The sequence below is a fragment of the Octopus sinensis genome, linkage group LG5, assembly GCF_006345805.1.
Source record: "Octopus sinensis linkage group LG5, ASM634580v1, whole genome shotgun sequence".
Lineage (NCBI taxonomy): Eukaryota > Metazoa > Mollusca > Cephalopoda > Octopoda > Octopodidae > Octopus > Octopus sinensis.
In genome coordinates this window covers 29,269,328-29,291,425 of record NC_043001.1, presented here as the reverse complement: position 1 = coordinate 29,291,425, position 22,098 = coordinate 29,269,328, and the positions used below count along the sequence as shown (strand labels likewise).

Sequence of the window (22,098 nt, the reverse complement as noted above, 5' to 3'; positions counted from 1 at the left end):
TCCAACCATAGAAAATCTGCTTCAACGAATACAAACATAGAACAGTGGTTGTTAAAACAATGATAAAGTGATTCTTGTAGAATATTAGGTTTATATTTGAAAATTGGAAAAAATAGCTAAAACAAAGTGGACCACAGACCAATAAAAATGCTTTCACTCATGAAGTATATAGTGTCTTTTATCATCATTATTAGCATCATTTAACATGTTTTCCATAGCATGGGTTGGACGATTCAACTGGAGTGAATGAGCCAAAGGTCTGTAGTTTCTACAACCAAGACTCCCTTGCTAACACCAACCACTTTACAGAGTGTACTGGGTGCTTTTCACACGACATCCGACTTGTGAAGCCATCAAGTAACTTACATGACAAGACTCCACAACTGAGTGGGAAGTAGTATTGAAGGAAGTGGCTTGACGTCAAGTGATGAAAGGCTCAAGTATGATAAAGGGATAGGAACAGGTATTTGCAGTAGAGAGATATATGGTTACCCCAGTTGGAAAAAGAAGGTGGTTAGGCTGTGTCAATGTGCAACCTTAAATTATAGGAAGGTGAATATAAATGGTATACGTCGGTAAGTAAATGGGAGTGTGAAGGAGAGTGACAGATGGATATGAATGGAGATGAGGGAAATGTAGTGAGTGGTAAACATGATGGGAGCATGATTGATTGTGAATATTAGTCGAAGGGAAAAATGAAAGAAGTAGGTATGGATGAGGAAGATAGAAGGTGGTAGCAAAGATGTGAAGTAGTGACAGTGTGGTGCAAGAGGGATGAACAGTATTAGGGGCAAAATCAGAAGTACATACAGGTAGAAATAGAGGAAGATAATTCAAGGTAGTGGAAGGGAGGGCTTCTGTTGGAAAAATTAGGTGTATAGGGAAAAAGGGAGGTAGAAGGGGCATTCAATGGAAAATACCAAGAATGCATGGAAAAAGGTGGTTCCACAAAGGAGTACTGAATGCGCATTGTTCTGTTATCAGCTGGGTAAATAGTACCGTAATCAGAAGAGTGACAGAGGGTAAGATGTTAGAAAGGTGACTATTTTTTAAGGGATGGGGGTCATAAGTGTCAGATTGGTTGCAGGGGAAGACATATATGCTTTTAGGTACTCATTTTTGCTTAAGGGTCATTCCATGAGTGGTCCCTCGTGAAGCTTAACCTTTAGCACACTGTAAACGTACCATATCACCATACAACTTTTATCCCTGCTCAATGCAACACAATGCCCCTGAAGCTACAGGGAAGAAAACTTGTACAACGCCAAAAGTGACAAGGAATAACTTTTATGGTTTTCAAGTTCTTACAACTTTTAAAGGAAAAATATCATTCTCTTATCTTATTTTCTCAGATCGCTCCAAAATGACAAGGATAACATCTTTTTCTACAGTAAGTTTAAATCAACGATCTGTGCACTACAAGGAACTTCAGTCAATTCAAAAACCAATAAGTATTCAAAAATTTATTATTTCTTCTGAGATCATGGTGTTTCAGCTGACTAGAATCCTTTTGTTACATCGCATGGAAAAGAGGAGAATGATGGGAAAAATGCTATCTGGCAGAAAACCTTGCAGATAAAGGAAGTTGCTACAAATCTGGACAAATTTATTGCTGTGGCAAAAAAGAAGTTTTCATCGTGTTATTGCTGCTTGTCCATCACAGCCAACACAAATTTTTGAAGGAAAGAATGGCAACCCATTCAAGATCATGAGGAACAAAACACTTTCATTACATTGAAATAATTAATGAAACTACTGTTGGGAATATATTGTCACCTCCCTGAACATATCATCTGCAAACTGTTCAAAACAGTGGAATCAAATGAGAATGTGGTAAATTCTATTAAGAAAAGTAAACATTTAAATATGAAAAAGGTGGTACAAAAAAAAACCCCAAAGTGCTACCAGCAGTGTGTGAAAAAAATCTGATAGAGTAACTGTTTGTAATTGTAAAACAAATATCAGATGGAAATATGTACACCACTGACAATATGGACAAATCATGAATATATGAAGATCAAATAGTTGAACCTTGCCTTGTCCTGATATGACAAGTCATGAAAACTAAGTTTGACAAGGAACTTTAGACTTTCATAATGCTATGAATTAAATTTGATAAATTTATTTTGCTTTTTTTTTTTGTTTTTTGTTTTTGGTGTTTAAGTTAAATCAAATTTGTTGTGATTAACAACCTTAGCAATATTTTCATGTGAACTGGACAAGTTACAGAATACTTTTGAGACTATCAGAGCACGTTCCATATTTTTTGTACAGTGTCACTTCTGGAACACAATGTCAGCTCAAATTAGAACTTGAGTTTGTATACTTTCACAATTTCATTTCTACAAATGCAGCAATCGTTTTCAATTTAAACTAGTGTCTGAAGAACAATTTCTCAGACAATTTTGCTTTGAAACATGCTCAGTACAAAAAAAGGCAAATTTTTGCAGGTTATGCCCAGAACATAATTTGTTTGTCAAAACAAGAAACACTTTAACTGTTGATCAATAAAATTTTGTTGGGAATTGTAACCCTCCCTCTCTTCTATTCACATGTGCATTTCTAACACACAGGTTTTGTTCTTTATGGAGAAATTAGGGATTTCGCCCTTTCACATGTCATATCCAGAACTTATGTAATGGCCACTGGTTTTCTCAAGAAAATCACCAATTATGTAGGAGAATAAAATACATAGGAAATACAAAGGTGTATGTAGGTCAATGGAAACTGCAAGTACAATAATTTACAGTAAGCACTCAGACTTGAAAAACAGATTTGAACTGAAGCTATTTTCATTGAAACCATTGTCTAACATAGTACAAACCACAAAACATTTCAACAACACTTTCTCCACTTCTCTTACATACATCCACCAAAATCGAAAATTTCAATTGTTCCAATCAAACAAAGCAACTGCTTTCAGCAGTATCCCCTACTGATGACCATGCCTAGTGTACGACTCCCAAATATGTGACTGTATTACTATCTGTTGGTGTAATCAGACTTAATAGTGAGGGTAAGTAAGCGTAAACCTGTATGTATGTGTGCATACATGTGGCTGCAAGAAATAAGTCATGCCTGCTAAATAAAATTGGGTCATCTGCAACACAGGCTTCCACATTAAGCTGGGTATATCAGGTTACAGATTGTTCAGGAATCATCATCATCGTTTAGCGTCCATTTTCCATGCTAGCATGGGTTGGAATGGACCAGCATAATAGATTAGAGGTTGGTCACTCAACATACTGTAGTGTCTTTTTACTTTTAACATTCTACTCACTTTTTTTCCAGTGTTTACAAGCCTCTCCATTTTTATGGCTCCATAAACTACTGTCATCTTCAATCTAGTTGAAACCTTCCACCAGTCACAGATTTGGTCTATAGCCCTCAGTGGGTTGTCCCATAGGAACTTCCAGCTGTCTTCTATGCTTTAACCCTTTAGCATTCAGATTATTCTGCCAAATGTAATGCATATTTATTCACATTGTTTTGAATTAGTCATGCATCATCTTGCAGCTTTGAGATTCTCATGAAGTGATGGCTAATTTTTTAGATGAGCATTGTAAGGTAGGTGTGAGAGGTTGCATAATATTAGGCCAGATATGGCCAGTTTGAATGCTAAAAAGTTAAATCTCTATCTCCTTGCTTCCATCAAATACTTCAACTTGTACATTTCTAAAGTTCAGTTTGATGGATCTTAAAGCTTCCATATCTTTTTTTTCCAAACTGATTGTTTTCTAAGCCTGCCAACCTCTAAGTCCTAAATTACTAACCATTAGCCTGTGTTGGCTTGTACATTATGCCCAAGAGGAAACACTTAAGTGTCTATAACTATCTGTCCATTCCATTACCTGGCCAGAATTAGATCTATTTAGCTTGTGTGTTCACAAGATTAATATGCGATCAGGTGAAATTAGTGTTACAAATGGTCAAGTCTTTAGTGTCAGAAAGTTCTTGTAGCCTTATTACCCCTTTGCTCCTCAAACCAAAGCACATTGTGAAATTCATTAGAACACTGTCCAACATGTCTCTTGAAATCACCAACCATGACAAGAAAGTAACTACTATTCATCATTAACATAGTCTGCAAATTGTCCCTGTCCATCTGCCAGTTCAGATTGTGGAGCATATGCAGAGATCAATATCACTGATATATTAACTAAGGTTAGTCTAAGCTCAATTATCCTACTACATACTTTTACTACTTCAATTACTTATTCTACACACTTCTCTGTTAATAAGATGCCTACTCCATACACAATGTCACTGCTGCTGCTAACTCAGAAGAATTTATTATCTTTGTTCCTTGATAGTGAGGAGATTGTTTAAAGTTCGTCTCCATTTTACTTTTCACACACAAAACACATCTAAAAGACTGCCAAATTCCAAAAATTTATCTAGAGAAAGATGTGTCATAAATGGAAAATTCCAGAGAGTGCCCAGGTTCCTTGGAAATGCACAGCTGTTACAAGTCAATTGTTGAAAGTGATATCACACACCTAAGGTTTTGCTTGTCCAGCCCCATTAATTAGGCCTCAGTTTATCACCATGAAATGTCATAGCAACAAGTCTTGTATGCACTACCACATCCTATATACTCTACAATGATGAAAATGTTGAAAAGAACTGCATATATTCCTATGAATAATCATGAAAAGAAAAAGAGAAAGTATTTCTGTTTTTCAATATCACAGAGAGTCAAGTTGTTGGAAAAACCCAGTGTAATTGTGAAGTGTCTGATTGAGAGGTTTGCCATTGAAACGATCGCTATATTTGACCTTCAGAAATAGGACACACAGTGGAATCCTATGTTGAAAGTGATGAACAGAAGTTAATGAAAAACATTGCATAAAGCAAAAATGTAAATCTTGATTATGCAATGATGATGCCATCAGTGTCAGAGAAAATGGAGCGGTGTGAACTCTTATTATTTTTATACAAAGTAATCTTTTTTGGCACATATCAAATGAATACTAAACAAAGCAATTTTACTTTAAATCCTAATTTCACAGTTTTCTCCTTTTGTTAAATTTTATTCATCTAGTCGACTTTTTAAAATAGCAGACATGGAAAATATGTTTTGTTAGAATTATTACACCACCTTATATCTTTAGATAGATGTTTTGCATATATTTTGACAATCTTGGAGAATAACGTGCCATTTTCACTTTTTAGCTATACGTAAACAATACTTCCTTCATTTCTTTAAAATTATAACAGCATTTAACAACTGTCTTAAATTGTTTCAAAGTCTTATTGTTAGAATAATATTACTATTGAGAGTATTCATTTGCAAAACTGAGAAGGAAGAGTTAAACTTAAATATAACCACATTGTCATTAATCTATTAGTTTCTGCCTTTCTTGTGTTTGTGGCTTGATCTTCACAATTTGTTTAGGGAGATTTAGCTGATAATTCTAGCCAATTGAGTAATCCCTCAAATTTTAACTTTTGTGAACTAACATCAAAGAGGAAACACACTTATTAAAATTATTCCAATATCTTCTGATAATTTTTTAACAATTATTTCACTATTTATTTCTATCTTATTTTCAAATATCATTTCACTAACTGGAACGATTTAAAAAAACATGCAGTGTTGTAGATAAAACACTTCAGACTCCAAGCATAAACGATTACCAAGTTTTTTTTTTTGTACACACACAACACAGGATAAAACAGGTGCAACAAGGCCAAATGGCTACGGAGATCCTTCCCAGTCACAAGGTTCCAGTTCGATACCAGTACATGGTATATTGGGCACGTGTCTTTTACCATAGTGAGTCTTTCACAAAGTTGGGTTAACCCAAACCTTGAATGAAACTGGATAGATGGAAACTGTACAGAAGTCCATTGGAGGAATTAACCCTTTAGTGTTCAGATTATTCAATCAAACATAATGCCTATTGATTCCCATTGATTTGAATTAATCATGCATTATCTCATATCTTCAAGATCTTGATGGTGTAATTACTTAACGTAGAATAATATTGTGGGGTAGGTTTGAGAGCCTGGATCTGGTCAGTTTGAACATAAGACAGATTAGCTATTTTGGCCAGATATGGCCGGTTTAAATACTAAAGGGTTAAACCTGTAATTCAAAAGGTCCCTTCATGCCACACATTGTCACGCTGATTTTGCCAAAAAACTTTAAGTGCATATGTCCCTGTCGAATACTCACCCACTAATATGCTAATTCAATGAATAGGTAACTTTGACTGAACATCTGATTATTCATCAAATCCATTGTTCATTTAACATCTGTGTTTACTATTTGAGTAGGATTGAACAGGGACATATTTCAGGCAGCACGTTACAGCTGGATGCCATTCCTGTAGTAAACTCTTACTTGTTGTTTCAAGTAGGGGATTTACATACACACACATATATATATATATATATATATATATGTGTGTGTGTGTACCACTAGACTTCAAGAGCTTTGAGATTAGTTGTAATATTTAACAAGAAAAAAGCAATGTAAACATCATACCACTATTTTAACCAAACAAGCAAAGTAGTGGAATGTGAGCATTTGAGCACATGCACACACACACTCATGTGACAGTTCCATATAGTTTCTGTCAACCAATTCCATTCACAAGGCATTGGCTGACCAAGAGCTATAAAAGGAGACACTTGCCCAAGGTTCTGCAGACTGAACCCAAAGTCATGTGGTTGTGAAGAAAACTTCACAATCATAAATCATTGCTTTAATATCCACTTTTCCATGCTTATATGGATTAGATGGAATTTGTTGAGGTATGTTTTCAACAGACGGATACCCTTCATATCACCAACCATCACCTGTTTCTAAGCAAGGCAATAATTTTCCATATATACATAAGCAATGTACTCACAAGACTTTGATCCACTCACAAGACTTTGATCAACCTGGGGCTATAGTAAAGACACTTACCCAAGGTGCTATGTAATAGGACTGAATTTGAAATTATGTAGCTGAGAAATAAAACTTCTCAACGACAAAGTTACAGTTGCATGCTAACATGTATATATTATATATATACATCATCATCATTGTCGTTTAATATCTGCTTCCCATGCTGGCATGGATTGCATGGTTTGACTGAGGGCTGGCGAGCCAGAAGGCTGCACTAAGCTCCAGTCTGATCTGGCAAAGTTTCTACAGCTGGATGCCCTTCCTAATGCCAACCACTCTGAGAGTGTAGTGGGTGCTTTTTACGTGTCACCAGCACAAGGGCCAGTCAGGTGGTACTGGCATCAACCATGCTCAAATGGTGCTTTTTACATGCCACCAGCACAGGACCAGTCAGGTGACGCTGGCAACAATCATGCTCGAATGGTGCCTTTTACATGGCACTGGCATGGGAGCCAGTCAAGTGGCATTGGCAATGATCACGATCGAATGGTGCTTTAAATGTTCCACTGGCATGGGTGCCAATCAGTTGGTAGTGTCGTCGGCCACAACAACAATTTCACTTGCTTCAACAGGTCTTCACAAGTGCAGTTTATTGCCTAATGATTGAAGGGTACTCTTAAATGGGCTGGTTATGCTGTACTGGCATAGGCATGGTTATAGTCTCACTTGGCTTGCCGGGTCTTCTCAAGCAGAGCATATCTCCAAAGGTCACTTGTCATTGCCTTGGTAAGGCCCAATGTTCAAAGGTCATGCTTCACCACCTCATCCCAGGTCTTCCTGAGTTTTACTCTTCCACAGGTTCCCTCAACTGCTAAGGTGTGACACTTTTTCACACAGCTGTCTTCATCCATTCACAACACATGACTATACCAGTGTAGTCATCTCTCTTGCACACCACATCTGATGCTTCCTAAGTTCAACTTTTCTCTCAGGGTACTTATACTCTGTCATGCATGCACACTGACATTACACATCCAGCGAAGCATACTGTCTTCATTCCTTGGAAGCTTACGCATGTCTTCAGCAGTCACGGCCCATGTTTCACTGCCATATAGAATGGCTGTTCACAGATATGTGTCATAGTCTACCTTTTACTGAGTGAGAGGCCCTTTGTCACCAGCAGAGGTTAGGAGCTCTCTGAACTTTGCCTAGGCTATTCTTATTCTAGCAGCTACACTTTCAGAGCATCCATCCCCGCTACAACTAGTTTTTTCCCCAGGAATGGGACGGAAGCTATCAACTACAACTAGTTTTTCACCCAGGAATGGGACGGAAGCTATTTTCTGCACATTTTCAGTGTTTATTGCACCTGAGCGTTTGCCACATGCAAAAACTATCTTCCCAGTTAGCCTTTTTTTTATATTGTTGCACCTCTTGTGTGTCCATAGCTTACACTGAGTACATCTTATGGAGTTTCAACCTACGCCTTTTCTAAAGATCAAGCATGGCCATCTACCTGAAGGGATTTGTGCTCTGTCTGCCTTCCTACTTATTACGACTTTGGTTTTTGCTTGGTTGACTCTAAGGCCTTTCAATTCTAGACCTTACTTCCACACCTGAAACTTCTCTAGTTCTGATAATGACTCATATAGGTATGTGTATATGGTATATGCAATTGAGACAGTATTAAATTTAAAAAGTCTTGATGTATATACACTGTCAATGAGCCAGTAACAGCAGTATTTGTCTTGAGGCAACATTTCTTATGGCCTTGCTGTGTTAAAAAAGAAAAGTATTGACAGGAAACAAAAGAAAAATCATCCCAGCAGCAGCCCACTTAAATACTGTGTGCATTTCAGCGTTTTTAATGACGCATGCAGTCAGCAAGAGATTCTCACATGGGTGAGAATTTCTCACTGATATAGGAAACATTGAATAAAACGTTTCCTGATATTATGAATAACTGCCTGGTTGAATGAAATTCTGGCATATGCATTTGAAACAGTATTAAATAAAATAGCCATCTATATATCATACTTGGTTATTTTAGTTTTAATAATTTCCTTCTACCAATCCCACTTTTGTCAGTCCAAGATAGAACTTGAGAGCACAAAATTACCAAGCATATTCATACAGCCATGCTTAAACCTATATATCATCATCAATTAACTTCCGTTTTCCATGCTGGCATGAGTTGGACAGTTTGACTGAGGTCTGGAGAACCAGCAGCTGCATCAGATTCCAGTCTGGTCTGGAAGAGTTTCTACAGCTGGACGCCCTTCCTAACGCCAAGCACTCCAAGAGTGTAGTGGGTGTTTTTCATGTGCCACCAGCACAGGAGCCAGTAAGGCAGGCCTGGCAACAAACATGTTCAGATGGTGCTTTTCAAGTGCTACTGGCACAGGAGCCAGTCAGGGGGTTATTGGCATCGGTCACGATTGGTTGGTGTTTTTTACGTGCCATAGGCACAGTAGCCAGTCAGGCAGACCTGGCTTCGACCACGTTCAGATGGTGCCTTTGATGTGCCATCAGCACGGGAGTCAGCCAGAGGACACCGGCCCCAGCTACGATAATGGTTTTACTTGACTCAACAGGTCTTAAGCATATATTGCCCAACGCTTCAAGAAGCTATAAACTACTTGTAGTTTTCTCCCCTGGAATGTGACGGAAGTTGTTTTCTGCACATTTTCAGTATTTATTCCTCCTGAGGATTTGCCACATACAAAAACTATTTCACTTTAGTTGCCAGATCTCAATCACAGCGTATCTCCAAAGGTCCTGGTCTCCTGTCATTGCTTGTGTGAAGCCCAATGTTCGAAGTAATGCTTCACCATCTCATCTCATATCTTCCTGGGTCTACTTCTACAGGTTCCTTCCAAAGTTAGGGAGTTAGGCACTTCCTTACACAGCTGTTTTCATTCATATGTAACACATGGCCATACCAGCACAGTCGTCTCTCTTGCACACCACATTTGATGCTTCTTATGCCCAACTTTTCTCTTGGGGTGCTTACACTCTGTCTTGTATGCATACTGAGATTACACATCCAGTGGATCATACTAGCTTTATTTCTTTCAAGCCTACGCATGTCCTCAGCATTCATGGCCCATGTTTCACTGTTGTGTAGCATGGCTGTTTGCACACATGCATCATACAGTCTACCTTTCACCCTGAGCAAGAGGCCTTTAGTTGCCAGCAGAGGTAAGAGCTCTCTGAACTTTGCCCAGTCTCTACACTCTCAGAGCAACCAACACCCCCACTACAGACGTTGTTTTTTAAGTAGCAGAAGCTATTAACTACTTCTAGTTTCTTCCTCTGGCATATGATGGAACCTGTTTTCTGTACATCTTCAGTGTTTATTGCCCCAGTGTATCTGCTACACACAAAAACTATTTTCCTGGTTAATCTTCCTTTGATATTGCTGCACCTTTTATGTGTCCCTTCTTTTTCATGTCTACTTTTCCAATTGCGCATGGATCAAATGAAATTCATTAGTAAATCAAATGGATCAAATGAAATTCATTAGTAAAGCATTTGCTTTTGCTAAGCTTGCTTTAAGGGTTCTCAATTCCAGATTTTCTTTCCATATCTTGAATTCCAGCTTCAATTCTTCTACTGAAAAGATAAATTATCAGTATGCAGGGCATCCCACAGGCAGTACCTTAGATTCCTCTGTAATGGCTTAGAGAAATAAAATAAATAGAAAGGAACTGAGAACTGAGCCATGATGTACCTCCCACATGCACACTAAATTCATTATTTAATTCATTGCTGATTTTCACTTTGCTAACTGATCTTTCATATATAGCATGTATGGCTCTAACAAACCATTCATTCATTCTTAATTTCCTTAATGACCACCAACTCAAAGTGCATGGGACCCTATCAAAGACCTCCAGATTGACAAATGCAAGGTATAGGGAAATATTCCTATCCATGCATTTTGCTTGCAGTTGTCTCACAAGGAATATGGTCCCAGTGGTGCCTCTTTTCAAGACAAAGCCAAACCCCATAATCCTGTCCCTAATCAATTTTGCAATAACCATTTATGTCACATCATAATCCGGTTTAACACTGATCTCTCAGTAGTTACATCTCTTTAGTGCATCTCCTTTGCCTCTTTAATTTATGATGATACTGCATTGGGTATGACTGTGTTACTTGAATTACTCTTCAAGTGACCAGCCTGTGCCCTACTTTGCAGTGTATTTTAAGAATTTCAGCAACTATCCCTGCCAGCTTATTTTCTTTCCCTACCTTCATGTCCTTTATTGTTCTATCTACCTTAATACTGTCAACTTGGATGGCTGGTCCCATTGTTGACACATTCAGTAGCTTCCCAGAGTAACACCTCTATACCTTTCCTACCAATGTCAGTGAGAATAAGTGTACTATTATCATTTCACATACCAGCATGGGAGCCAGTGCTGCCTGACTGGCTCCCATACCGGTGGTATCTAAAAGGCACCATTTGAGTGGGGTTGATGCCAGTGGCATGTAAAAAGCACCCACTACACTCTCGGAGTGGTTGGTGTTAGGAAGGGCATCCAACTGTAGAAACTTCACCAGATCAGATTGGGGCCTGGTGCAGCCTCCTGGCTTGCCAGCACTCAGTCAAACCGTCCAACCCACACCAGCATGGAAAGCAGACATTAAATGATGATTTCTCACGAAAATTTCAATACTGTCTAGCAATGCAGAACACTTGATGCCATAAAATGCGTGCAAACTTCTTTTCTGCCTCTCCTCCAGCTATGCATACCTGACATTCAGCTTCTTTTTAACAACTAGGTATTCTCTGCTGCTCCCTTTCTTCCAGTCTTTTCAGGGTTGTCTCTTTGCATTTAAGGCACTTTCTATAGTACTGTTGCAATGCACTAGCCTGCATTTAGCTGGAATCATGCACTAGCCACATGTCTGTCATCCCTAGCACATTTTCCAGTAAAAACTGTTAGTTCTGTTCTCTTATTATATGCCTCTATCTTATAGTCACAAACCACTAGTCTATATAAGAAGATACTTCTTTTGGGAAGAATTTGGCATTTACATACATTATATATGTGTGTGTGTGTGTATGTGTGGTGCTTGCTCTATCTTTACAGATGATTGGCATTCCTCTGTGCTTCCTCCCTGTCGATAGCTTTTCTAACTTTCTGTCCATGACCTCTCAGATGAATATTCAATCCAACAGCGTGATGTGCATGGTTTGAAGCATAGGTAACTTTTATTTGTGGTATATGACCTTTGTGTGCTGCCAAAAATATCAACATACTCACGAGGTTTGGGTCAGCATGGAACTATACATGAATGCACTTGGCCAACATACCACATAGTGGAACTGAACTCAAAACCATCGCAGCTGTAATATTAACCTTTTAACCACACAATTATACCGACATACTGTTATATAATATTGTATCATGATGCTTGTTTAACGTGGGATTGCATAACAACTGTTGATATCTGATATACACCACCATCAACCTCCTTGATCATCACTTCCTCTCCAACAGGTCATTCAGTAGTGATATCACTTATGCTCTCATCATCATCATCATCATCATCATCGTTTAACATCCGTTCTCCATGCTAACATGAATTGGAAATTCGACCGGGGATCTGGGAAGCCAGAAGGCTGCACCAGGCTCCAGTCTGATCTGGCAGTGGTTCTACAGCTAGATGCCCTTCCTAACGCCAACCACTCCATGAGTGTAGTGGGTGCTTTTTACGTGCCACCTGCACAGGTGCCTGGCAAGGCTGGCAACGGCCACAATTGGATTGGTGCACTTTACGTGCCACCAACATGGAAGCCAGTCAAGGCAGCACTGGTATCGGCAACGATTCAGATAGTGCTTTTTACGTGCCACCGGCTCAGGGATCACAACTGCAGTTTCCATTGATTTTGATGTTGGTGTACTTGACTCAATGGATCTCAAAATGGTGTTTCTTCACTTGCCACCTGCACAGGAGTCAGTCCAGCGGTCCTGGCAACTGCCAGTCATAGGATTGGTTCAATGACTGGCTCTATTACCAGCTAATACGCAACAACCATTACCATCTCCTAAATTCTCCAAGTACTACATTTTCTATTTCTCCCGCCGCTAACACATTCACCCAACCATTGTATTTCTACCGTCATACATTTGTTTTTTTCACTATCTAATTCTGGATTATTTGTTACTGCCCTTTCTTCTCACCCACTAGATCATGTTGCCCCAAATGAACAGACACAACCCAGAATAGTGATGAGTCTTTAGTCTTGTTGAATACACAGCAAATTTAGAAGAGTTGAAGCCACAACAAAGTGCACGGCATTCCTTCGATATAACACGACAAAAAACATTTCACTTCGGGTATTTGCGTGGAAGCAAATGACAGTTCGATTCTGTTTTCTGCTTGGAAATTTGCGGATTTTGCATTCACACATGAAACAGGTAAGAACAAATATGCAAGGCATTTTTTTTTCTTCAAGTTTAAAATGAGACATTACTGGCATAATTTCCACAACCCACGGAAATATCCGAAGTGAAATGTTTTGATTTTGTCGAGTTATATCGAAGGAATGCCAAGTGCACTAAATAAACCCTGTAAATTAGTTGGCGAATGAGGAGACAACGTAAAGTCCGGAATCAAGACATCTCTAGTGTTGGTGCCACGATAAAATGAACCCAGTACACACTATAGAGTAACCGGTAAGAAGACGTGCAGCCAGGAGATCAGTAATTCCAAATAAAAACTGACTTTGGCCGAAACTAACTTCCAACAAATGCGAGTTAGGAAAACATAAAATGACATACACCACGATACAATATATATAAGTGTCTGTGTGTGTACGTGTATGTCACGGTTGAAACACTCACATAAAACAGTAAAATATATACCCTGTAGTTGCATTTTTTGGGTGGGACAAAGCATCTCTGGTGTTTAATTCACCTACCCGCCTATATAGATATTTATGAATGTACGTTGTATGTATCTGTAAATCGCCTTGTGTTATATGTATTTTCGTGTCGACTTGAAATCGGAGATATTACCTACACTGACTTATAATCATATAAGTGCAGAGATATCTAGCTCTTCATCTACTGAAACCAAAAAGAGCCGGTGTAGGAATTGGCTCCGATTCAAATCTGCTTCAATCGTTCTCAAGGTGATAAAGACGAAAGAGACGTAAATCTTTCCACAAAGTAGGTAGCAGTAGTCTCAAGGTCAAAGCAGTAACCGACGTCAAAAACAGTAAGGATGTATCTTCTAAGCACGTAACAACGTGCCATTACGTCAAAATGAGCGTAGACTATTTTACGGTTAACACCAAGCGAGGAAACAATGCCAATGAACACTTTACCTCTCTACTCGAACTCTGGTGATAGCAGCATTAACTAAAACTAGTTAAGACATTTATTTATGTTATTTCTATTTTTAAAATGGTAAAAATTCGGTAATAAATTCGAACAACAAATAAAATAGTTTACGTTAAATTAACTAATTTAGATATACTTTAGATGATAAACTATTGTAGAAATGTTTAAGAGATAGTTTTTTGGGGAAGTATATAAGGTAGCATATTGATAGTTGGTTAATAAAATGTCATTTCCAGACGCTTTCCGAACATGAGAAGGTTTTAATCCAAAGTTCCAGGCGTAAAAATTACATACCAGCTTCCCACGTGTTATGTAAAAGGAAAATGTTTTCAAAAACTACCAACAGGAATGGGCGGGATTAATATAAACTTCATTATTGGGATCAACCTAAATTAGATATGAGGGGATTTTATTATTGTTGATACATTCAATTTACTTACTGAAGTATATACTACACACAATGTGAGCAGTAATTGCCTCCCCACCCTACACCAAAGTAAGGTTTAATTATTTTCATTAACCCGCGATTTTGATGAGGGCTGTGGTACCAAGAACGACAACTCTTGACTCACAGATTAAATCTTGTACAGCAAGGAATTTTAGACGCCTCGTTACAAGAAATTGGTAATATTCGAAATTGAAGCAATTTTAAAAACATACTGGTAATACTTAGCTTTAAAACAGATTCCTTTAACTTCGTTTAAACGTTTTTGACGAAGAATAATACGTAGCGTCATTCACTTTAGGAATCTGGCTTTCAAACGTTTATTTTTAAATTAACTGTAATAATTTTAAGTGTTAATTTTATTCCTAAATTACATTCCTCCTTTTTGAAAATTTCCGATATTGAGTAATAAATATACTCACACCTGAACTTATTGGTTAACATTAAGAAATCAGTTGATAGAATTATGTAACAACCATTGCATATGTAATAAATCTTATATCCCAAACGGCAATGTTTACAAGGAAGATTATTATTTCCTAACATACAAGTAGACTATTGACACGTTTCTGTTGTGGTAGAGATATATGTATATTAAATATCATGTAAGATAGGCGTAATAAATTCCTGTTTACATCAACTTTGTTATTTTTTTTTTTTTCAGCATATCATATTACTTCCACTCTTGTGAAAGAACTAGCATATCTGACTCACGGAGGATTAGTTATAAAACAGAACATATATATATATATATATATATATATATATACAACCTAGAAAATACTTACCTTATGTACACTGTTCGGATCTTTCTGCCAAGCAGAATACATTTCTTCCAAGTAGGAAGACGAGCTCCCATTAAGGAAGGGTTCTGCAGCTGCTTGGGTACCATAGTTAATCCGATTTGACTTTGGGATGGAATTTGAAGTCTTGGACTGATGGTTGTGGAGAGTAGTCCATGCCTGCCGCTGGTGCGTGATACGCACAGGAAATTTGAAAAACGTCCTGCTAATGCGGTACATGGTTAAAACGTTCGTTTGATATGAAAATGTCTTATATTGTGAAAGAGCCGAGGATTTATACGACGATCCAGTGTGGCCTTTTCCGTAGCCACTATCGTTGTTGGGTTACTTCGTCGGAATTTGATAGGATAGGTGTTGGGTAGTAAAATATCAACAATATTTACAGGTAACAAATTTACTAATTTCTTCGTCGTGCTGATTTCGATACCAACAACTTTACTTTATTTTGTTTTCTTTGGAGGAACTTTATCTTTTTCTTTAACCTTGACAGCTATTTGTTAGAAGCATTGTCAACATGAAAGGTTTTATAGGGTAAATCGTTTTACTTAATAACTGACTTTTTAGCCAATCACTCAAAGTTGTTTAAAACTTTGAAATATGACATAAGAACATTAAATATTTCATAAACAATCAATCACGAGAGAAATTTTCGGATCCTCCAATGCTTTTTTTTGGCTTAAAAGAGTGAAATATGGCGACGTCGAAAGCCAAAATATTCTGAAACAAATAAGAGTTAAAAATCAAGTAGTTATGGAAATAATTACAGGAAATTTCAAACTATTTAATTGTTGGAAACAAAAGGTAGTTAAAATTCATTTGAAGTGTATAAAAATAAATGTATATATATTATTAATTGAACGAAACTTACCTCGGATCTCCTCAAGCGCGGTCATATACACTACCGTCGTCAGCTACACTCTGCCTGATGACGTCATAGCTCTCTAACAAACGCTCTGATTGGTCAATTCAGTGGTGGTAGTTATACATGCAGTTAAGTCAAGTTTCTTTACATCATATTGGTTAAACTTTTCAAAATGTTTGCTAAGTCTCTTCTTCTTTCTTAGAGAAATATTTTTACGATTTTTAATTTTATTTACATTAAAACTAAAAATGGAGTTTTCAACATTTAGATTCTGCAGAATGTTCTTCGAATAAATACAGATACATAAATAACATACCACCTGTGAATAACTATCTGATCTAAGATTTTTTTTTTCCCATTATTTAAACTTTTTAAAGAAATCTAAAAGGTAAAATTAGCTTTATTTAATATAAATATGTTAATTAATATGTCATTATCGTCATCATCAACATTTCCGTCACTACCCTGTGTTCACTTTCTGAATCTTTACAGAAGACATACTCTTTCAAGATTTTCTCAACAAAAATAGAGAAATGTGAAGTTACAATATTAATGCCTTTCCTCGGAGAATGAATTTAAAGAGCATTTTTTTGCAAAACATTATAGCAACATATTAACTGAGAAGTTCTTTGCTCTCTATTTATCTATTCATGCACTTTTTCATATTTGGTTTATGACCCAGTTTAATAAATTTGATTGATACTAAACTATGAGGTATTAGAAACTAAATAAAACCACACACACACACACACATACAAATATGTTCATATTTCAAAATGTTTTTTTGACCCGTGGGTTGCGAATGGTTGCATTAAAACGCAAATTCTAATAAAGTAAACTTTACACATCTTGAAACGAGAAGCTAAAAGGTCAGAACAATAATTGTATGAGATAGTGTTATGGCATTTAGATTCAATACTAGATGCCAGAGAAAGAACCATTGTTGGCAAATGAGATTAAAATTTGCTATCCCCATTCCACTATCTAAACCCACCAAGCTACATTTTATGATAAAGGAAATGTCAGGTAGAGAAAAAAATGTTAGATATTATGTCGGTGGAGTGCATGTGAAGTTAATATAACCCAGGTAAGCAAGAGTGGAAAGCAAAATATTCATCATAATAAATGGTGGAATCATCTGAGCAGTAGTTGTACTTTAAAAAATCTTTTAACTATCAAAAATTCTATGTTGCTTTTGGCCTATCCTACCTTTTCTCACAAGTAAAGCTCTTTGAATGTCTTTCTTTCAACATTAAGAACATTGGATAAAACTCTCTTAACTTTGAAATCATTATTGTTACAGATATATTCTCTTGCTATTTTTACTCACTCCATTTCTATAAAGAGAGTATAGAAGTTGAATCATTTGTTAACCAACATAACCTGTACTGCTTTTTCTTTCTTTTTTTTTTTAGATCTTTGATTTTTAATTAAACTTCTATCTACCTTACACACATTCAACATTTTTATCATACTCAACCTCAAATGTGGAGTGTAGATAAACAGATAAAGTGGTTGAGTATGACAGGCCTGGTAGTTCTAAAATGCACACAGGAATACCAGTGGCAATATTGAAAGAAGTGGTGACACTGGATCTCAAGAGCTTGAACCTTGCAGATGAGATGACACAAGAAAATGTTGCATGACAACATACTATATAGTAAGACCTGTCCAAGAAAGGAAAAATATGCATTAAAAATGATGATGATGAATGAATTATTATTATTATTGTATCATCATCATCACCATCTCAATGTTGGTAGAATGGGGTAAACAATAAAGAACCAGCCCTAATTGTTTTTCAGTATTTAGTTTCATTTTCCAGTGTAGAAATGGTGCAAATTAATTATAGCCCCTCCCTCCACTCTTGTAACAAAGGAAAGCCTGAAAAATACTTAAGATATTATAGTTTATATGTTATTGCAATTAATAGCCTTTAATCTACTTCCCACTTTCAAGCATAATTGTTCTGTGGTTTCATTTCATTGGGTTCAATAGTGTTTCTTTTCAAAGCTTTCAAATATACTCATTTGTAGATCTTATCAATAAAACTAGTTTGTTCCACCCCACCTAACACTGTTTGTTGTTCCATGGTGTATGTGTTTTATTGTATATTTTGAACCCATATGGATAATAAAGAAATCAGCATCATCATCATCATCACCACCACCATCATGATCATCATCATCCTCATCACCATCATATGAAACAACTTCTGTTAAAACAAAAGTGCCATGTTTTCATATCAAGTCCACAGTGGGGTAATGATGATAAGATAGGTTAAACTAGGCCAATGTGGTGAACATTGATGGAATGAGGCAAGACTATCAACTTACCCTACGTGCTAAAAACATGTACCAGTTTACAAGTGAATAATCAATACAATGTTAAACTTGTGGACTAAATGTTATACAGTATTTAGCTCTATCGCTTAATGTCAATCAATTATAGCCCTTAACAATAAGTTAGCAGGCTTGTGAAAGTATTATTACCATTACTATTATTTTTATTGTTATTATCATCATTAAGGTGGCTAACAGAATTGTTAAGGCACAGGGCAAAATGCTTTGTGGCATTTTGTCCATCTTTCAAATTCCACCAGGGTCAACTATGCTTTTGTAGTGTACACTTAGTGAAATTTTCTCTCACTCTCTCTCTCTCTCTCTCTCTCTCTCTGTTATATATATATATGAGTACGGACATAGCAGATAACGGCTAGCCTTCGGCCACTTGGATCCTGTTGTGTTCACTACTCTGATTGGTTGGTATTGGCGCAATGTGTCTCTTGCTCTATTACGTGCCAATGTGCAACCCAATCAATTGCAGCCTTCTGATAAGGTCCTGTGACACAGTCTTCTAAATTTCCGTTGGAGCCTCCTAGTCCCTATAAAAGGCTAGTTACAACAATCGTATTTCATCTTTGGTTCTAGACCTTCTAAGGTCTAACCACTGATCACAGAGCACACAGCCAGTTCCAGCGACAACCACACCAGCAGCTCACATGGAGACTCAACTTTGTCCAGCAGCATTCAGGACCTCCATCTTCTTAACAATGCCAACAACATCTCTATGTACACAGCAACATTCACTCAGGTGCAACTCCTCATTGTTTGTGAATTACTTCATTGTGGTTAACAGAAAGTACAACCTGTGAGATTGTCCTGTATCAAGTGACCAGTAGCGGCATAGTAGCCACAACTGCTTACATGACATGTGCTTCAACCAGCTCTGCATCTATGCCACAACTTCTTATTACAGAACTTCAACTATTGTGTACCTGACTACGAACTGGTATTTATCATCATTATGTGAACTTCTGGTGTCCTATTATTAACTCTTTCTACGCTCTGCATTTTATCCCACACGCATACACCCTTGTTTGTACACACATACACATTATGTATGCATGACAGCCTGTCTATTATTATTATTATCATTATTATATATGTACTTATGTCGCACATACAGACACACATGTTAACACCTAAATAAAATCTTCTCTTAAACCTTCTATCAGTTGTGTCGGCTTTCTTTTCCTGCTGGCACTCGCATTCATTTATCCTTTTTGCTTTTATTGTAAAGAGACTGTGCAGTGTATTAAAGGAGTCATTTATTCCTCACCTCTCCTTTCACACGGTCGTTCTACACTTTCCATCTTTTCAGTGTCGATAAAATAAGTACCAGTTGAGTACTGTAGGTCGATGTAATCAACTCTTCAGTATTTGCTGTAGCCCATCTTTTATACCAAGACAAAACATGTACATGATAACACTTCCAATCAGTTAAGATCAGCAGCCACGAGAGCCACTGCCTGGTACTGCATCAGGCCACTTATGATTATTATCATTATTATTATTATTATTAAGGCGATGAGCTGGCAATATTATTAGCACACTGGATGAAATGCTTAGCAGTATTTGGCAAAATTTGAAACCATTATTATTATTGTTATTATTATTATTATTATTATTATTATTATTATTAGGGTGGCAAGCTGACAGAATCATTAGCACACTGGGCGAAATGCTTAGCAGTATTTTGTCTGTCACTATGTTCTGAGTTCAAATTCTGCTGAGGTTGACGTTGCCTTTCATCTTTTTGGGGTCATTTAAATAAGTACCATCCAAGTACTGGAATCAACGGAATTGACTTAATCCCTTCCCCTAAATTTCAGGCCCTGTGCCCACAGTAGAAAGGATTATTATTCTAAATATTAATATCATTATTATTATTATTAAGGTGGCAAGCTGTCAGAATTGTTAGTATGCCAGCATTTCACTTGTCTTTACATTTTGAGTTCAAATTCTGCCAAGGTTAACAGCGCCTTTCATCCTTTCAGGGTTGATAAAATTAGTACCAGTCATGTACTGGGTTTGGTGTAATCAACATCCCCCTCTCCTCAAAAACTGTTAGCCTTGTTCCAAAATCTGAAACCGCTATTATTATTATGTATAATGGTGGCAAGCGGGCAGAATCATAAGCATGCCGGTCATAATGCTTAGTGGTATCTCATCTGTCTTTATGGTCTGAGTTCAAATTCCGCCAAGGTTGACTTTACCTTTCATCTTTTCGGGGTCGATAAAATAAGTACCAGTTGAGTATTGGGGTCAATGTAATCCACTTATCCCCGCCCACAAAGTTGCTAACCCTCAGCCAAAATTTGAAACCATTATCATTATCATTATGTGAGAGGGAAGGACACACCATCAAAGTGATGCCAAGGCACAAATATACAAAGTTCAGTACACCCATCATAACCACGTCTGATAAGGGTACACCAGGCACATGCATCACAACCATCTGTGTGCAATATGGTGATCTCATATCAAGATAAACAATGTATGACCTTGCAGGTGGAACCCAATTAGAATTTTCTTCAGGTTGAGTAACCCATCCCACTCAAAAGGCCCTTGAATAAGGATGTTGAATGAGACACACATGTTTCCAGAGGTAAATTATTTAAGCTCCAAAGAATTCTTCTCAACACATAGCTATGATACTCCTTCATTACTTCTGCTCATGATTAGAGATGAACATACCTGCAGCTACTAAGGGACATGCTCAACCGGTTAAGGTCAAACAATTGACCAGCAAATCTGTGGTACTGAGCAGAATATTTGCTGTAGCCCATCTTTTATACCAAGACAAAATATGTACATGATAACACTTCCAATCAATTAAGATCGGAAGCCATGAGAACCAATGCCTGGTACTGCATCAGGGTATTTGTTACTATTATTATTAAGGTGGCAAGCTGGCAGAATTGTTAGCATGCTGGGTAAAATGCCTAGCGGTATTTCATCTTTTTTCACATTCTGAGTTCAAATTTTGCTGAGGTTGACTTTCTTAACCCCAAGATTCCGAGTTCGATTCCGGGCAGTGACCTGAATAATAATAATAATAAGAAGAAGAGAAGAAGAAGAAGAAGAAGAAGAAGAAGGACGAAGATGACAACAACGACGAAAAATGCCTTAGGAATGAGAACCCAGGTTCAAGATTTCCCCAAGACACTTGATGAAGACTGGAGGGTATATCAGCCGAAATTTTGTGTTAACAACAAACAAGATGAGGACAAATATTCCTCAATTGTAAATAATGTACATAATTCCTCATCTCTTAAATATAGAAGTGAAGCAAGTAGTTTTGAAGATAGCAACAATAATAACAACAAAGCAGTGGTGATTCTTTCATATAGTCAAACATAATAATCTGTTCCTTTAGAAGTTCCCTCGACACAAATGAAACAAAGTTAATAAACTTATTGTTATTAAAAAAAGATGTTGAAA

The 22,098-nt window shown here is 37.1% G+C and overlaps 1 protein-coding gene and 1 long non-coding RNA gene across 3 annotated transcripts in view; one reads left to right on the top strand and one right to left on the bottom strand.

Annotated features, from left to right (window-relative positions):
• Window positions 1-16,473, bottom strand: part of LOC115211732 (2-oxoglutarate dehydrogenase, mitochondrial) — a 67,803-nt gene extending 51,330 nt beyond the window's left edge. For both annotated transcript variants that reach the window (XM_029780385.2, XM_029780386.2), the window contains exons 1-2: window positions 16,319-16,473; window positions 15,436-16,167 (exon numbers count right to left, since the gene is read on the bottom strand). In XM_029780385.2, coding sequence (XP_029636245.1) covers window positions 15,436-15,669 — 234 coding nt within the window. In that variant the 5' untranslated portion in view covers window positions 15,670-16,167; window positions 16,319-16,473. The remainder of the gene's footprint in view (window positions 1-15,435; window positions 16,168-16,318) is intronic.
• Window positions 16,331-22,098, top strand: part of LOC118763607 — a 36,198-nt gene continuing 30,430 nt past the window's right edge. Inside the window, exon 1 of the long non-coding RNA XR_004999364.1 lies at window positions 16,331-16,440. This is a non-coding gene — a long non-coding RNA (uncharacterized LOC118763607). The remainder of the gene's footprint in view (window positions 16,441-22,098) is intronic.